General features: G+C 38.9%; 1 protein-coding gene across 4 annotated transcripts in view; it reads right to left on the reverse strand.

Annotated features, from left to right (window-relative positions):
• ALKBH8 (alkB homolog 8, tRNA methyltransferase) overlaps window positions 1-18,125 on the reverse strand; it is a 47,972-nt gene that overhangs the window by 6,317 nt on the left and 23,530 nt on the right. For all 4 annotated transcript variants that reach the window (XM_064645215.1, XM_064645216.1, XM_064645217.1 and 1 more), the window contains 3 exons: window positions 8,827-8,933; window positions 3,989-4,143; window positions 2,903-3,168 (listed from right to left, as the gene is read on the reverse strand). In XM_064645215.1, the coding sequence (XP_064501285.1) occupies window positions 2,903-3,168; window positions 3,989-4,143; window positions 8,827-8,933 (528 nt within the window). The remainder of the gene's footprint in view (window positions 1-2,902; window positions 3,169-3,988; window positions 4,144-8,826; window positions 8,934-18,125) is intronic.

Below are 18,125 nucleotides of genomic sequence, written 5' to 3' on the forward strand. Positions count from 1 at the left end.
AAAATCAAATTCTTACAAAGTTCCAGTGAATCCCAGTTTGGGACAATAATGCAGGAAACAGAGAAGAACATCTCGCAGAAAAAGGGTGTCTTACAAGGTCTTGTGAAATATAAACTATATTACCAATTACCTTTGAATGACACACACTACAGAAATAGGAACATCTGTATTAAAGCAAATAATTTTGGCTCCTGCATAGCCACAATTTTTTTCCTAGCATCACTGTTCTGTCAAGGAGAGTAATTTCTTTACATATAAAGAAAAATATCTACCCAATGGCATTTTCAGTTGTTTGCAACTAGATTTCCCACCGGTTTATTAGTTCAATTAAAAATGTAAACCACAAATTTGAAAGGTTTCAATGTCTTTCATTCACACGCCAGCCCTGTGATGATGTTGAACATTCTTTCAGGGATTTACACATCACCACACCTACCTGAACACTGGAAACTAGGAGACAAAGCTAAAGTTCATAAAAATTGATGAGATCCTTATAATAATGTCAACTGGCTCTGGAATGAAACCTTTGTGGTAAGGGGGGAATGGCTAAGGCTCAGACACAGCATTCCATAAAAGCCCTTCTTACAAATATGAATATTAAGCTTAAAAGCACTTAAATAAAATCTGTTAAAATAATTCCCCCAAATGAGGTTGGGTGGGGAGAGAATTGTGGATAAACAACCCTAAAATCATGTCTCTCTTTTGCATTCATTCAAACAATAAAAAAGCTGGGCGAGACAGAAAAAAAAAGTAATCTGAAACTCTATTAAATTCAACCTTTCTCCAGTCTTTGTCCTAGCTACATCAGACATGGATTCCATCTCTAACTCAAACATTCTTAATCTGAATTTATTTGTCATGAAATTGCTGCTCTTTATTGCTGCTCTCTCACTGTGCCAGAATCATGCAGCCATTACAGCACTGTCATTTTTGCTGAGCATAGATGGCCTTGTGCATTTCATTGTCACACAAGGATACTCAAGTGGATAAGGCTGCATGTAATCATCCAAAGAAACTGAAGCAAATACAATAGCATAGGCCACAGCAGAGATATGTTCAGACAGTGCCTGATGCTTAAAACCACCAAGAGAGCTACCTTAGCTTTGATCTACCATTAGCACTGCTACTTAAAACATAAAAGCATAAAGTAACCTTTACAGCACACTGCTTGCCTTCAGGAAGCAGTTACATCCATCCTCCTGAGACACTGTGCTGACCTGTAGATGAAAATAAGCAAATGCAAAGTCTAAAGTCTGTCTCCACCAAGAACAACTACTTGTCACCAGTGGAAAATAAAATGTTGAGGGAGGCCAACTGAATGAAGCAATTCCCAGATTCTGTTTTTCAACTGTCTGAACTACTTCTTTAAAAGTTTCCTCCCTTTCACTGTTATTTTTCATGTTTTGTCTTTCTCCTGCAGACACATAAGGAATGAGGTAACTCCTAAAGTAATAGAGGAAAGGGGCTAGCTTTCCTTTGACTGCCAGCTGATGTGTGATTTTTCTTTCCCTTAACTGGTTAACTGTGGGCTTCAGGAAACAGACTGGTGCTGCCAATTTTGGAACACAGCACCTTGCACTGATTTCACCTTAAAAGTCTACCACAAACCTCCACGAGTGCAATTTACCAAATTCATTCTAGGACCAGTTGATCTTCATGGGACCCTGATAAAAGTTGCTCCTCTCTAGTTAGGTATGCTGATTTTTTTAAATAGCAGTCAGGAGTGAAAGACTGAAAAGTACTCAACGTTAATAATTATATGCAGGCTACAGCAGTCAGCCATAAACACACCTACTTATACATTGCTTGATGTTATTCTAGCCTATAAGAACAGTAAGGCAAATAAATCCATTACTAATACAGACAGGGTTGTAAATAACAACTTATGTTTTTAGCTGAATATAAACAGCAAGAGAGAAACTCCTGAAACAGACAAATAACTCCAAGTTTTATTATCAATAATGAATGCTTTGCTCTACATAGAAGTTTTCAAGACTGATGGATTTCAAAGTGCTTCACAGTACAAGCATGTGAAAAAATCAGACAGATCTGGAACGGGGAGAGCAGATACCATGATGCACACTCCTCTGAGATTTTTGGGGATTTAAAACAACAGGAAGTTTGTATTTTTTTTCCAAAAAGTCTTTGAAATATTTGCAATAAAAACTATCTCTTGGTTCATATTTGTATGTGCTTCATGTCTCCCTGATAGGAAGGGGGAGAAGTAATACTGGACTAAGTACAGACTGTGAGACAGGGAAAGAGAGAACATGAGCAAGAATGATGTCAGAACTGTCTAAAAGTGAAGAAAAGGGAGTGAGAGAAAGACCAGAACTCTGTACCAAAGTTGAGACTTCCCTGTGAATTTTTTGTTGGCATATTTACTGGGCCTATGCACAGAGCCAGAGGTGGGACAGTCAAACATGACATCATTCACAAATGAGACATGCCACCAGGCCAAAAGGAACTGAAGAGGATATGTGAAAAATAGTGCTGCCCATGGAGATTTCAGGGACATGTAGATTGCACTACCTGTGCATGAGCCAAGCGAAAAAGTTCTTGAAAGCATTCAAATTGCCCAACCATTTTCTCTTTTAACAAGTTTATTCAACAACAAAAGGCTAAACCATCCGTTACAATTTTTCAATCCATTGCATCCATTACTATTTTTTTATTAACATATTTTGAATTGCAAAGCAAAAGTGGCTTTGAAAAAAAGAAAAGGGTAATGTACATAATGAACACATGTGGAAACCTAACACAATTGGCAATTGATCTTGGACCAGGAAACAGCTTTCTGTTCTTGGCATTCTTCCCACAACTGAACTTCCAACATGCTACAACAACACAACAGAATAAACACTAGAACCAACGAAAGGAAATGACAGTAGCTACTACTTACCATGTACAAATCCTCACTGATGCCTAGATATTTCCCATTACCACAGCCAATATCAGCCACTATTGATCCTGTTGGCAGGGACCTTAGAAACTCTACAATTCGGGGCCATGGGCTATGCCTGGTATTGCTGAAGTGTGTGGCAATCTCTTCGTACACCTTGTGTACGTATTCTTGCTCCAGCTTCGAGGCCTCCATGTCATTGTGGGGAAATGAAGGTTGTACCAGTCTTTGCTGTCCTTTCTGGCTGTCACAGACAGATGAGTAAACTAGATATAGCAACAGTTAAAGAACATTAATTTTTTAAGTGATTCGTTATGGGTTAAGTGCATTTAGCAAAATAAAATTAAAAGCGAAATATTAAAATGCAAAAATGCTTCATTCCTCCTTTACCTTTTAAAAACTGAAATGCAGGTCAAACTGCAGAAGTGTTTGATGACCTGAAAACAAGCAACCTGCCCACATGTACCAGAGGCTGTCTGCAGTGATCATTAATCCTCCTATGTTAATGTTTTCAGAACTGTGATAGTGTCCCCAATGCCAAAGACCATGACATCATTGCAACTCAGCCTCTGAAATTCTGTTCTCAGGGCACAAATGGATTTCAGTTCTATGTAATCACTGAGCCACCTGTCTATTATTATCTGTACTGCCCTAAGGCACTTACATGGCTCTATCACTGCAGATATGTCTGCTTCTCCTTCTCTAATGTACTTACTTTCACAAAATTACAGGCCCACTCAAAAAACAATCAAAACTGAGATATAGTAGTTACTTCCGAAGAATAGTAGTTATTTCTATTCTGTTACATTATTTAAGCACTTGAAGTGTCAATGAAATGCAAGACTCCAGATTACCTGCCTGGCTTTGGAGCAAGCCAACTGACTCCTTGTATAGAGAAACTCCAGCAACCACATGAATGCAACCAACTTAAGCCATATAGTATGCCTAACCCTGAGCCATCCAGGAATGGCTACAAGGACTGCCAAAACTACCCAAAGGAATAAACTGGTTTGCTCAAACCAGAGAAAGCTTATGTATTGGTGATAAATAACAATTTTGACTTGAAGACTGCCTCAAGACACTTACTGCAATTGCAAGGGCTTCTCCTCACTTTCCTGAATGTAAATGATGTCCTCGTTTCCCTTCGATTTAATGTTATATCTCCAACATCAGCAGTGATTGTTCCAACTTTTTGCCCACGCTCAGATGCTTGAATGATATCATATTTTCGGGGTGTGATCCTAAAATAAAGTAATACAAAATAAAGGTATAATTCAATTTGCATCAGAAAAAAAAAATCCATCTTTGTAAGAAGGCAATTCTTATAAACTAAGACAAATGTGATCACAACATGCTATTTAACATACTACTGCTTCTCAGTTTTCTACTTATTCAATTTTAGAGACAAAAGAGCTGACACAAACTAATGACATTAATTAAAGTGTTGTTTATTTTTAAGTGATTACATTTCCCTGCCCTCCCTCCCTTTTCTTCCATAAAGTTTGATTGTTTATTTGTCTAGGACTTAATTTTTTTAATATATTTATTTTTGTCCTGGTTTTGTCTGGGATAGAGCTAATTTTCTTCTTAGTATCTGTGCTAACAGCAACAGTGTTGTCTTTAGGACTTAGTATGAGAATAATGTTGAAAAAACAATGATGGCGTAGCTATTTCTCAGTAGTGTTTAATCTAAGTGAGGACTTCTCCGTTTCCTGTGCTCAGCCAGAGAGCACGTGGACAAGAAGCTGGGAGGGAGCCTGGTCAGGACAGCTGACCCAAACTAGGGATATTCCATAACCATAGTGTGTCCTGCTTAGTATACAGACTGGGGGGAGTTGGCCAGGAGGCACCCATTGCTGCTTGGGACAGGCTGGGCATCAGTCAGTGGGTGGTGAGCAACTGCACTGGGCATCACTTGTTTCACTTGGTTTTCATTCCTCTCTCTCTCCCTTTCACTACTATTGCTAGCATTATTATTATCATCATTCTGAGTGTCATTATTGTATTTTATTTTGTTTCAATTATTAAATTGTTCTTATCTCAACCCACAGAGTTTACTTTTTCCCTCCAATTCTCCCCAGCAGGGTGGGGGGAGTAAGCAAGCAACTGCATTGTAATTAGTTGCCAGCTGAGGTTAAACCATGACAATGTGACATAAAAATATGTATGGTAAAGATAGAATATGCTACTAAAAATGGTGGCTATGGGTATAAAAGCATAGAATTGGCTGAGGTCTACATTAGCAGATTGAAGTTTCTTGTTGCAAATGGGCCTCTCAAATGAATTCTGCTTTACAACAAAATTGCTTTTCCATTTATTGACAGCAGAAAATGCAAAGAATTAAGCTCTTGGGAGATCTATTAAACTGCTTAAAGGGAGAATTTCTGTTGTAGATCTTTCTTGAGCAAAATCTACCTAGCAAGCAAGCAAGCAAACTGGAAACAGAGCTTCTTAAGCACTTCTGGGTTTGGCATGGGTCTTAGAGGAACACAAAAATATTTTTACATGTACAAAATTAATAAAATTAAATTGATGATGAGCTCTCTAATTTTATGAAGAGGTTTACATTATGAAAAAGTACCAAACCCAAGAATTTTTAATAGCTCTACAAATGGATCTCTCTCAAAGTTGAGAAATGGAAAATGAGGAAGTAAAATCAGAAACACAACATGTGAGAAGAGAAACAGCTGCATCTACATGTAACTTCCCATCACTTGCAAATGGGAAAAAGTGGATATTCTTGGAACAAAATGGAAACTCTTCAGGGAAATAGCTCAGCACTTCAAAGCTGTTATTTTCACACTGAAACGCTTCCTGTACTTAGTCATCAAGGAGATTACTGCAGAAGTTTCTTGAAGAAAAAAACAAACAAACAAACAAATCATCTCTAAGGAATTGCCCTCTCAGTGAAGCCCCTTCAAAAATGCCGACTTCCAAGTAATTGCAGCAGGACAAATTCTCAGCATAAAACTGACTTCCATATTTGTTAGTTGAGTTAAACCCTCACATGTCAAACTAAAAGGGGGAAAAAAAAAGGTGTCTGACATTTTTATAAAGCTGGCCATTCAATCTCATCTCAAATTTCTACGAGATCTTTTTTGCGGGTCACATGAAACTGTCAACCAGTGCCTGTACTTAACCAAGAACGACCCAAATGCCGAGAAGACATCCTGCAGCCTGATAAGCATTCCTATACTTTGCTGTATGCCAGCTTTCCTGCTGCAGGAAAGCTGATTTCTCATGCAGTATCAGGGAAAAAGGGTGCAGGTCCTTTCTGTCGGAAAGTCAGGAAGCAGCATATTGATGCTCCATACAGATGTTGCAAAAAGGAGACACTGAATAGCCTGAAGAATGGAAATCTCCCAAGGTAGCCATGGGATCTAATAAGGAACTGCCTTGCTCACAGCAGATAATGGAGCTATGATGAATTAATCAGCTGAGGATGCCCAAGACTCCCTTGACAGCAGAACTTAAAATCCTGAGTTAGAAGATTTTTTATTTGATTTTCTTTTGTACCTGCATCAATAAGATAAGACATTAGGTCTTCTTTTTCAAGGTTGTGGTTTCAATCTTAATAATTTCCTTTTACCTATATGACAAGCAAGAACTCTTGATAAAGGCTAGGCTAAAAACAGGATTCCCAATGCCAAAAATAAAATGCTCTACACCCTCTTGCTTGGCACAGAGGAGTTTTACTATTGCAGTGTCATGAATGGAGTTTTGCCAGGCTACCCAACCAAAAATAAAATTCATCGGAAAAAAAATCACAAATGAACCTCATCAGAATAGTCAGAATTTTACTTTCACCTATGAGACAAAAAAACCATACATCTTTTGTCCTTCTTGATGACACTGTATAGCTTATTTCTAAATCATACGTTTCTCTTTCAGAGAGAACTGAACAAAAATCCTTTTTTCGTGCACTTTGTTAATGGGATCAAAACTAAGTCTCTAATTCCTTGGTATCCAAGTATACACATCAAAAACATTTCCAGAATAATTTCAAAACTGACTCTTTTGCTCTCTAATTTGACTTCTGTGGTATAGATAAAAGGCATCACAACCGACCTTAACCACCTTTTGACATTATGTGTGCAAGTGAAATAACTACACTTTCTCGTTGGATGATTAATCTTGTTGATTGTGATACTACGTTCCACTAGCATGATGAAAAGGTTACTCCTGTTGAGTATCTTGACCCACTACCACTTTTAAAAATATACAGGAAAACTATTCTTAGGAAAGGTGGACAAGCACTGGGACAGGAATCACTTATATGTAAGTAGAAATACCTGGGATCTTCATTTCAAATGTAGTTTGTCATTGGTTCTCAAAAGACAACCATCACTTGAAGGTACAAGTGAGTTAAGTAATAATCTCATTCCAGTTCTTAATAGGCAGGTGCACTATCCCAACTTGAATGCCTGCTGGCATGTACTGCAAGTGCTTGGCATGCATCCTTCTGCCTCCTGGGAGTGTGGCTGCCCAGGGCCAGCTTGGAAGGAGCACAGCTGGTAGCCTTGGAGAAAGTTGATACCTCAGCAAGGGCAAGCCCTTCTTCCCCGGGAGATACTTTTAAAGGGAAGCTACCCCACTAGGCCTTGCTCTAGTTACATCCCCAAATGCATCCCCAGCTCTGCCTGTGCATGGCCACTGTCTTGACCCCCAGGCTAACATTCCAATCTGGCCTCAGCCCAGCCCCATGGTGCTGCCTGATGCCTGGGGTTGGGGACTGCCCACTGACAGTGTCACTGACTGCACTATGTTCTCAGCGTCGTAGATAACCTTTCCAAAAGATGACTGACAGTACTTGACAGGACAGAATAAGAAGCTTATAACGCTGGTACCCATGTTCAGTCCTGTATGTCGAAAACCAAGGGACTTCACTGCCCTGGGCTTCTATAATGGTGCACATCAGAAGTACCAAGTGCTTTCTACAACTATTTATTTCATGAGGGAATATACAGGTGGTATAAGAGCTCTATAAAAATCAACAACGTAAAGGTCATCAAGGAGTTCATATTCATCCTTCTTCATAATACAAATTAACCAGTAAAATTAAAAGGCAGAAAATTTTCTGTCAATAAAAGGATTTGATGTTCAATTTACACAGAATGTAATTAGTGTCTCCAATTGACTGCTGAACCAGTGACAGCTTGGGTCAAACAAAGGAAGAAATGTTTACCATGGGCATTTCTGTCCAATATGAGGGTTTCCATATTCTCCTGAAGTGCATTACTGTCAGTCTTACATCTCGTCAAGGTTTCAGCCTTTTTGCCAATTTCAGCACTCCTATTGTAAGTATCTCCCAGTGGGTCACAGTTTAAAAAGTATGTATTTAAATTCTATAATAGGCAAAACATCAAGACATATTTCAAGAGATCTCTTTCCAAACCTGCTCAGTACAATGCAATCTTATTGGCAGCTACAATGTCCCTAAAGCAGTTGGGAATAGCTCAGGAAGACTACCCTTTGTCACCCTCATGCCCTCTGTGCAAGGGAAGTCACTCTCCTAAACCAGCCCCTCTCTCAAGCCTTTGGCATATGTGATCCAATGGGAAAAGCTGTGAGCTGAAAAGAGAGAAAGGAAAAGATGAAGCTAATTGCACTAAAATCAATTCTTTGCCAGCTCAGAGTTATTAAGAACTTTCACACTGCCAATATAAGAGAGTGAGATTTCCCAGTGAACTTCACTTGTGACAGCAGCAGTAAACTACATCTCTGGGACTAGCAATCAGCTTCCTAAATCCCCAAGTTTTATAATTTAACCTGAGCAGCAACTGAGCAGAGGAGTGAATTTGTATATTAATTATAAAACTTGACTTGATTTCTTTCAGAGCAATTTTAAATACAGAATGTCATTAATAAAGCAAACAAACAACATTTTATTGTTCTTCTATTATCAGCAATGCAGGGACTTTTACCCATGTGTCCACAGGTATCTGGATTCTCCAGTCATCACCAATAAACTGCATCGGGGCAGCAAAATTGCCACGGTATGGCCATCAGGGTGTTTGAAATCCATCACAATCTAAAAAGAAACAAAACCAGTCACTGTGAATGAGCGTGACTTACAGAGCTTCATATACATAGCAGGTATTCTCAAGCCCTAGCTTCGTTTGCCTCTCTAACATGTTCAACCGAATATTGCTACGGAACAGCTGCATATTTCCTAGGGATGCAAAAGTCTCCAGGTCTCCTGTCGTAAAGATCTCTCCCCTTCAGCACTGTGTTCAAAAATCTCAGGCAGTCACAAAGATATGCATATATAATTAAAATTTTATATATATAAATGTACATAAAATTTTATTTTCACAGTAAAAACTTTCTCTGTAAGAACACAGTAGCACAGGTTCAATCTCTACATGTACCTGTGAGGGAGGAAAGGATTACTACCTCGCAACTAAAGGCAACTGCATAAGAGGAAGAGAGGGTTCATTTGCTGTATCTAAGACCATCAGTTACTGTGTTTTTGTGATATCTATGCAGAGAGACAAGTTTCTCCACAGGGCTATTCATCCTAGTGTAAAATGTAGAGCTAAGTGATGTGGAGTGGCCCTATACCCTCTGGAAACGCTTATCCATTCCAGCAGACTGAGCTGAGACAATTAACTCTGTAGATACATAACATTTAGATAAGAAGTATTAGGTGAGAGAAATAATTTCCAACTTGCCCACATTCTCGGAGGTTTGCAGCACAACAACCACATGCAGTCTCCAAAGATCCTGACTAACATGCCAACTACCAGACCATCCTTTTATTATTTGCCATCTGGCTTCTAGCCATGGCAATATATTGAGGTAACGCTTTCAGCTTTATTCCAATCTCACAGCCCAGATGGCAGTGGTACATTTTGCTTTCGCTTGGGCTAGGAATGTTATCCTTTTACATTTCCCAAATGAGAGAAACTCTTGCTGTGGAAAATAAGGAGCAGGTAATTTAAGCAAGCCAAACAAGTTACAGAAGACTTACTGAGAAATAAAAGTGGTCAAAAACGATTCAAGTCAGCAGTTCCTGGTACACTGGAGAATTAGCACCATGAAAGTGCTGCCACCTGATTTGTAACCTACTAAATATGCAATTTAAAAGCAGACTTACTACAGTATGCCAGATTGAAACAAATTGAGCAGTTCTGCTTCTGCATACAGATGCATTTAACAAAGAGAAAACAGTGGTGCAACGATCAGTCATTCAGCACAAAAACACAGCAAGACAGAGACTGAATAACCAAGACTTTTAAACACTACAAATTGCCACTTACAACAATTACTATTTAATGTTGTGCACACTGAAGCAAACGACAAGGGCATTTACATTTTTAGGAAAAAAATTATTTATGCTGTAGTACCACTCACATAGAGTGACACAGCTTCTCCTATTGGGCTATCTAAATTTAAGGCAAGAAGTGACAAGGATAAGAAACAGCAGGGTTGAAAGGGGTGGAGACATATGGGGGAAGAGGAACAAAGCACAACTATAAGCTCTGATTATGAAACACTTCAATAGCTACAAAATAGATGAATGGCAGCCACTTGGTACTGTACTCCTTCCCTTGCACTTTGCAATTTCTAGGTAATGTCAAAGAAGCATGGAGTGAAAAAGGAGAAAACACAGTGGCTTTACAAATCTGATGGGGAGGCTGTCCCATAAAGCATGAGCAGCACCAACTTTCCGTAAAAAGATGCAGCTGTTTTGCAAGGCAAATAAACCAGAAGATAACTAATCAGGACCAACAGACAAGGAAAGGAAAAGCATGGAAAGAAAAGAAAGTGAAGTGGTAGGATGAAATGGGTGAGATGATATCTCAGTTTGTCTTTTGCCTCTCTGGCTCACTGCTGCTGAGGACAGGTGTGAGGGGACAAGACAATATGGCAAAATAAACTGAACACAAGCATGCCCGGATTCCTTCCTGGAGGCTCCGCCACCCCACTGTCAGTCTTTCTGGGTCAGTAGTAGCTACAAAGCTCGGTTTTTGCAGAGCTTTTTACCCATGAGTCAATGAAGAGACCTGCACTGGGTCCCCTACACTTCCAGTTCCCATTTCCCTTCAGGGCCCAAAAGAGGACCTTGTTCCCTTTCACTTCCACATGCCAGGCTCCATATGAAGTAGTGGGAAACAATACCTCCAGCTCCCTGCTTCTGTGCTGCTTCACCTCATGCATCTCCAATTCCTTTCCCCCCATCAACTGCATGGTCCTAGAGTCTCTTCACAGAAGATGCTCCACAAACCCTGTACTGTTAACAACTGCATCCAAACCAACAGAGGTTCAGAGTGCTCTGTAATAGATAACACATCAGGAATGACAGGCCACAAAACTATCCCTGGTAACTGGATTTTCAGGCAGCCGTGGCAGGAAAATAGATAAGAGAAGAGCATGTCCTCCTGGCTGAATTTCAGCTACTCTAACCCAACAAGAAATATGTGAAACAAAATTTATGATGCTGCAGAATTTGAGGCTGAAAACAGGAGATTATCTCTGTAGCATCTGGCAAGTCTAATCCTCACTAGCACAGGATCCCACCTCTGTTCCTGCTCCCTACTTTTCTATACTGTACTGGAATCTCACATTGTGTGGCTGCTTCCCATGACATGGGAAGGAAAATATAAATAAAGGACTAATTTACTTGCAAATGGGCAACGACATTAAGTAATTAGCAGTAATTAGAAGAGCCAAAAATCCAAATCCAAAACTGACTTTCACTTATGAAGCAGACTGAGGTCTTCAGCTAGAATATATTACAGTTTTGCACTTTTTCTATTAACAACAAATTTGACATTGCAATTGAGACAGAGAATCAAATTTAAGGAACCTACTGTGAACCTTTGAAGAAAATCAGTGCAATTCCTGTGCTTCACTCCTTTATTTAGATTAACCGTACCTGAATGCTTAAAAAAACCAAGCAAGAGTATTTCCTCTATCCTTTGTTTAGAGCACAGGAAAGAACATTTCACCCAGAAGGGTTTTTGAAGAACTCTGTTCTTATCTCTGACAATTCTGTTACTGACTGAAGTAGATAACATTCCCACAGTTCTATATGTGTCTTTATTCTGGCAGAACATTCTCAATTGCCATGGTCAAACACGCATGCACATAGAAGATTAACGTATTTGGTCCTCTTTTTAATTTACTAAGGACGTACAATCAATAAAGCAACTCTGCCGCTGCTGAATCAATTTGCTTCATGATAGCTTTCCTCCACAGGAGCCATTTCCAATTACTATTTTAGTTCTTACCTATTTTCTTTTTTCTCTTAGATAGCAGAGTCAATAAGGATCAAATTTCTGGCTAGCCCATGGTGCATCATCCAAGGATTACATTCAAAAAATATAAATAGTGGATGCTTTGATCTTATACAAGTTTTACCAATTTTCTTTGTGCTATCAAAAAAGTGTGCCTCTAAATATAGCAAAAAAACTTAAAAGAAAAAAACAGTTAATAATATATCTACTTGTGGTTTTAAATAACTTGTCACACTGTCAGGTTATTTAAGAGAGGGTGTTCATAACAAGGAAGCATGCAAAGCAGTAAACACCCTTCAAGGATGGCTAAACATCAAAGCAAAGGGACATCCACATCACGAGCATTGTTCCTGTGGCATAAAATACTGCAAAATGCAAAAAACAGAAAATAATCCAGCATAGAAGAAAAAGGGAATAAAGGAGCTTTTTCTTAACTCCTTAGGGAATAAGAAGTGTGCACCACTTTCAGTGCAGTGGTGCTGTACTTCATGAAAGAGCAGGAGGATGAAGGTGAATGACTGATCTATCAAATACGTAAAGATTCAAAGGCAAAATAGAAATAATGCAATAGGGCTATAAGGACAATGTTAATAAGGATTTCATTGCTACAGCGAGGAATGACAATTGTTTTTCTAAGCTTTGTCTCTGATGCAATTTGTATTTGATGTTAATAGACTACCTTAGACAAAACATATTCTAAAGCTAAAAAAAGTACAATGTGGAATGCTTCTCAAGTCTCTGACATTATTTACTGAATTTTCAGAGAGCAAAGACAGATTATCAGCCTACATAACAGTTTCCCACATGTAAAACAGATGAAAAAGAATGTCTACTTCAAAGACAGCTGAGAGGTTTAAAGCCCACACATGGAGCTTGAACAACACAATGGGGCTCTATGTAGAGACAAGAGCCTGCTGGCTTACACAGGACCGAGGCAATCAATTGGTAATACACAGCGCCTATCACTGCAAAAACCATGCTAAATCCCAAAATTTGGAATTCAGAAAACGCTGCATTTTAAAAGGAAAGTGGATGGGATTATCTTTCCTGAATAATCTACATCATAGCAAATTTACCTTGCTCTGGTCATACTTCAGAAAATCACTGCAATCGTGAAGATGAAATATTTCAGTAGTGCCTACCTCAAAAATCTCTCAACACATGTGCAGGCCTCCCCCATATTAGATTTATGCCAAAGCATACTATCTCTTGCTAAGCCTGCTTATCTTCTTAGGCACTATGGTGATGTTAGTCAGATGCTTAACATACTTATTCTAGGCTTTCTTTCTTCAAAATTTGTATTCAGTTTTCCATCTGTGCAATGCATTACTATCCGCCTGAATTTTTTGTGTCATTTTAAGTTATCTATGCATTTTTTCCTCTTAATTGAAGTCTAGCACATGAGAGTTTAAAAAATATTTCAATATATGGACAGTACTTCACTCTTTTATATCTGAGGTCTCACCTTGTTACGATTTTCTTGATAAGCCCAAGGAGTAGAGTGCATCCACTGAACAGTATGCCAGCATCTCTCCTAGCTATTACATATGCCATCAACTCCATGACACAAATTCCATTACTGTCTGGCCTCTGTTTACAAGATTCAGGTAATGCACAAGAAGAAAAACTATTGCAATTTTCAAGTTAAGCCCCTTTGGATGGAGGAGCTTACAATCCTCTGCAGGCCTTGTCACAGCTAGCTGGAATATACACCACTCCCCCTTTATACCCAGGGATTCATCTCTTGAGGTCCACCAACTCCAAGTGACCAGTCATGTCACTAGCTGGATGCCAGCTCCTTGTGGTGGAGCTCTGCCCAGCCTTGGCAGAGGCTGGGATGCTGGTGGTACTTCTGCCACTGTCACACCAACTTTGAATTGCTGCTGATCCCACTACAAGATGTCTCGCAGCTGCTACAAATTTTTATGCTTCACGCATATGTCTTCTCAAGCTGACTCCTTGTTTCAAAAGCCTCTACATAAGTCCAGGGTTACTGCTTAGTCTTGATGATTGAATAGCCAGACTAAAAGAACACAACAAGCCTAATCCATTAAAGACAACCCATCAAATATGTCGGTTCCTAGTACCTCTAAAAGTATCAAGTTTCTTTTGTATGTCAGGATATTACCTGTGGTTTTTGCATCTTCCCAGATCATTACCTGTGTTAAAACTCAAAGTTGAATATAAGACTTATACATAAGAGACTTTCAATCCCTACACTAAAAGGCAATAGTTGCATTACCACTGCTTCCCTCTCTCTGCCATGAAAGGTATAAATCTTTCCTTTCTGGAAAATGCTATCCAACCCCAGCATAGGACCTTGATATCCTTTTGTGAATCCAGAGACAAAGACTCAGTCAAGTTCTCAATAAGATCCAATTTATTCAATTTTGCTCATGTTTCATCTTCATCCTTTAGTAAATTGTCTCCCTAGCTCTTAGCTTAAACTCTTTTAGGACACAGAAAGCAAGAGGCTAATGCTGTTAGTCTTCATTTAATTTCTTTTCTTGAGTTAGCCTCTTCTGCAATATTTTCCATTCCTTCAGTCTTCTCTCACATCCATGGGAGCTACTATATACAAGGAATTGCATCCACCTGTAACAGGGCAGAATATGTCCCAAATACACCAAATAATTCATCTTCTTTTCCAAAGGAAAGAAAATTTCCAGTGTTTTGTATCACTTGCTCTCTAATGGAGTACAGTTGAATAGAAGAGCACTCTTACACATCCTGACTCTAGTGGCCTCCAGAGAACTCAATCTGTTCCAAGATGTAATTCCCAGTGACAAGAAAGCAGTTCTGTGTCCTCAAATACATCTCCTCAGACTTGCACTTATTGTCCTGAAAACAAATGATCCTTACTTACATGTTTAATGTTGTACCAAATGTCTACCAAGAAACTCCAGAAAAAGTCCTTACAACACAGACACAGCTGTTCTGTACTAAGTGCAACTTTATATGCAAATATTTAGAGGATTCTGGTATGCACATCTGTCTATGTGGTGCTGTGACATATCTGCAATTCTTTCACACATTAAAAACAAGTTCTCAAGATATTTTCTATCTTGAAAAGTAGAAAAGGAAACACTTCAGCATTCAAAAAGCACATCTCACATTTTTAAACCATCAATTGTTTACGAAAATCTGTGGAAACACACAAAATTTTCACCTTACTGAAGTTGCTAATACATGTAAGCAGGACTCCCTTCAACCTTAATTTTAGTTCCATGCCACACTACCTGTACATTTATCATCCTGTCATCATCCATTATACCCTTTAATTGCCAGTTTTCTACAACAGCAGTGGTGTAAAGAACTGTGAATAGAGCCTCCACGTAACATAAACCAAAACTGATACAGCACAAACCAGGCTGTGGCTGACTAATATTGCCAAACATGAAGAAAACAGGAGACCAATCCACAGGAAAGAGAACCTGAAATACTTACATTCAGAGTATAGACTCATACCACGTACTAGTGTGGCACAGCCACAGCAGCTGTTGAATAATGGCCCAAGTCCTTGCAAGTTCAGGGTGTTCCAAGGCATGGGTAAAACATGCTGCATGTTCATCATCCTACACAGTGGAAAACTGTCTTCCCTCACTCTCTACAGATGTTGGGGTTGTTCATCAAACCTTACTCTCCTTTGCAGGTCCTCAGCTTTCTGCTTGCAATGCTGTAGTACAAGAGTTCAAGCTAACTTTAAGTCATAGGGTGGGAATAGTCAAATCAGTTCAAGATTAAGATATCTACATTTGGACTTAGATTTTAAAACAACCCATTAGGGAAGTGAAACCTGTGAAACAAGACAATAGATGTGTAGTTCAGCATGAGCTGAATGACCCTGTAGGATGGATTGACTCAAACCCCATTGACTAGAGAGAAACTCAGGCTTGCAGTGCACATGTACACACTACTTGTAAACACCAAAATTTCAGTGTCTTAATCCTGGATTGAATACCATTGACAACAAGTTATTAAATAAGGCACCCAAGTATGGATTCAGCAGATGTCTCAACTCTGTTTAAAACAGTTCTGCCTTAATTAAAACCTCTTCCTGCACTACTGCCACTAAAATCTTGCCCCCTACGTACTGAGAAAGTAGTATGGAAACAGCATGGTGCTCAATAGCTGTAATTCAAAGGGATGAAATTATGATTTTAAGCACTCAATCTGAGTTTTAAACAAAGGTCAATGAGCTCTTCTCATAACTGCACCATACAGCTGTCCCAGAGATCATTACAGTAACAGAGAACTGCCAGGATACAAGACATGCAAACTGTGCCTTCCCAAAATAATTCTTGCATCATACCTCATAAGAGTTGACAAGACAAGGTTTTTAATCTATTGCTATAGAAACTACCATATGGCCTGTTTCTTAATCCTCTACATCTTCACTGTAAAAGAGAAATCTACTGAGGAACGAAGATCTGGGCATGAATTTACAGAAATGGCTTAAATACATTAAGCAAACTCGTTTTTTAGCAGTCAAAAGCATATAACTACACCAAAACTAAACAAAGCCCAAAGAATGAACAAAAGCCATCTTCTTAGTTAATGAAGGGTCATAAGATAATTCAAAACACTGCATGACACAAAAAGACTTTTAAAATCATTTGAAGAAAACAGTTTTACCAATTCACACAATTGCTATGCTTCACCCCAAAGAATTGCCACACATCTGACATATATATATTATTTTAAAGCATGGAAAACAAACATAAAGGAAAAACACATTCTGAAGTTTGGATAGGCAGTATTTCAATGCTGCTGATTTTCATCACAAACTATCATTCTCTCTCCATCTGCTTCATTAGCACAATGAGTGTCTTCACATAATGCAGCCTGAAGTTATACAAAAGGGCTCAACCAAGGCCTCAACATCTGGCCCTGAATTTACAATGGATTGGAGGAACTCGCACTGCAGAAAGATGCAGGCAGTAACAAGAAGAGAAGGAGGAACAAGAGCACCTCACAAGGGACTGTGAAGTGTCCAGCTTTCGTTGCTTCCCACTGCACCATCAGCCTTGGTTCCTTCCAACCATTCTTCTGCTGCCCCAGCAAGCAGACCAGAGCTTCACCTGCACTGTCCCTGCCCTGCACCAAGAGGTTTCCTCCCAACTTGCTTCTCTGCTAAGAGCACAACTCTCCCACTGCCTGGAACGAGAATCTTTCTGTCAAGTGTACCAGCATCACAGGTTTAACAGCTCTTTAACTGCACACTTTAACTGCTCAAAATTGCCAATGCCTCAGTGAAAATTTCCAGAGACAACTCCACTGAAACAAGAGCTCTGTGGAGAAACTCCTCACAAAACACAGCTAGTAAGAAGAACAGAAACAGAACATCACATTATGCAAAATACTCAGATTTGTAAAGATACTATAAAGGCAGACAGACTTCAAAACTCATTTACTACACTTACTGGTATTATAAAGTCCAGTTCAAAGCGAAGTGAAACCACAGCAGGAGCTTAACAAGTTAAGCTTGTTTCTTTGCTCATAGGCTACTTGTGATTATTATTATTAACTGACTACTTGTCATTTATACATTAAATTTGCCACAGTCTTAAAATAGTGTTCCTATGACAATAGAGATGACATCACTGGCTAATGAATTAGATTTCTTTATTGAATTCCAGAACTGAAGTACAGCTGAAATGCAACAGCTAAAGATAACTTTTTAATGCTCCACTTCAGCCTGTTTGCTGTTAATTTGTGGTAGACACCAGGATTCCATTCCGTGCAGCAAGTACTGATCTTCTAAAAATAACAAGGGGAACAGAAATAACTTCCACTGATAAACCTCTTGAAGAAATTAAAAATTCTTTAAAAAATTAAGAAATTAGTAACTACTCAAACAACAGGGCTTTCTATAAAAAAATTGAACTGTTTCAAGAATGACAATCCAAAACCTGACTCAAAAATCATTTCAGCTGTAAAAATACTAACCGAAATGTAAATTTAAATGCTCTCTTAGTTTT

The sequence above is a fragment of the Pseudopipra pipra genome, chromosome 2 (assembly GCF_036250125.1).
Source record: "Pseudopipra pipra isolate bDixPip1 chromosome 2, bDixPip1.hap1, whole genome shotgun sequence".
In the NCBI taxonomy this organism is placed as follows: Eukaryota; Metazoa; Chordata; class Aves; order Passeriformes; family Pipridae; genus Pseudopipra; species Pseudopipra pipra.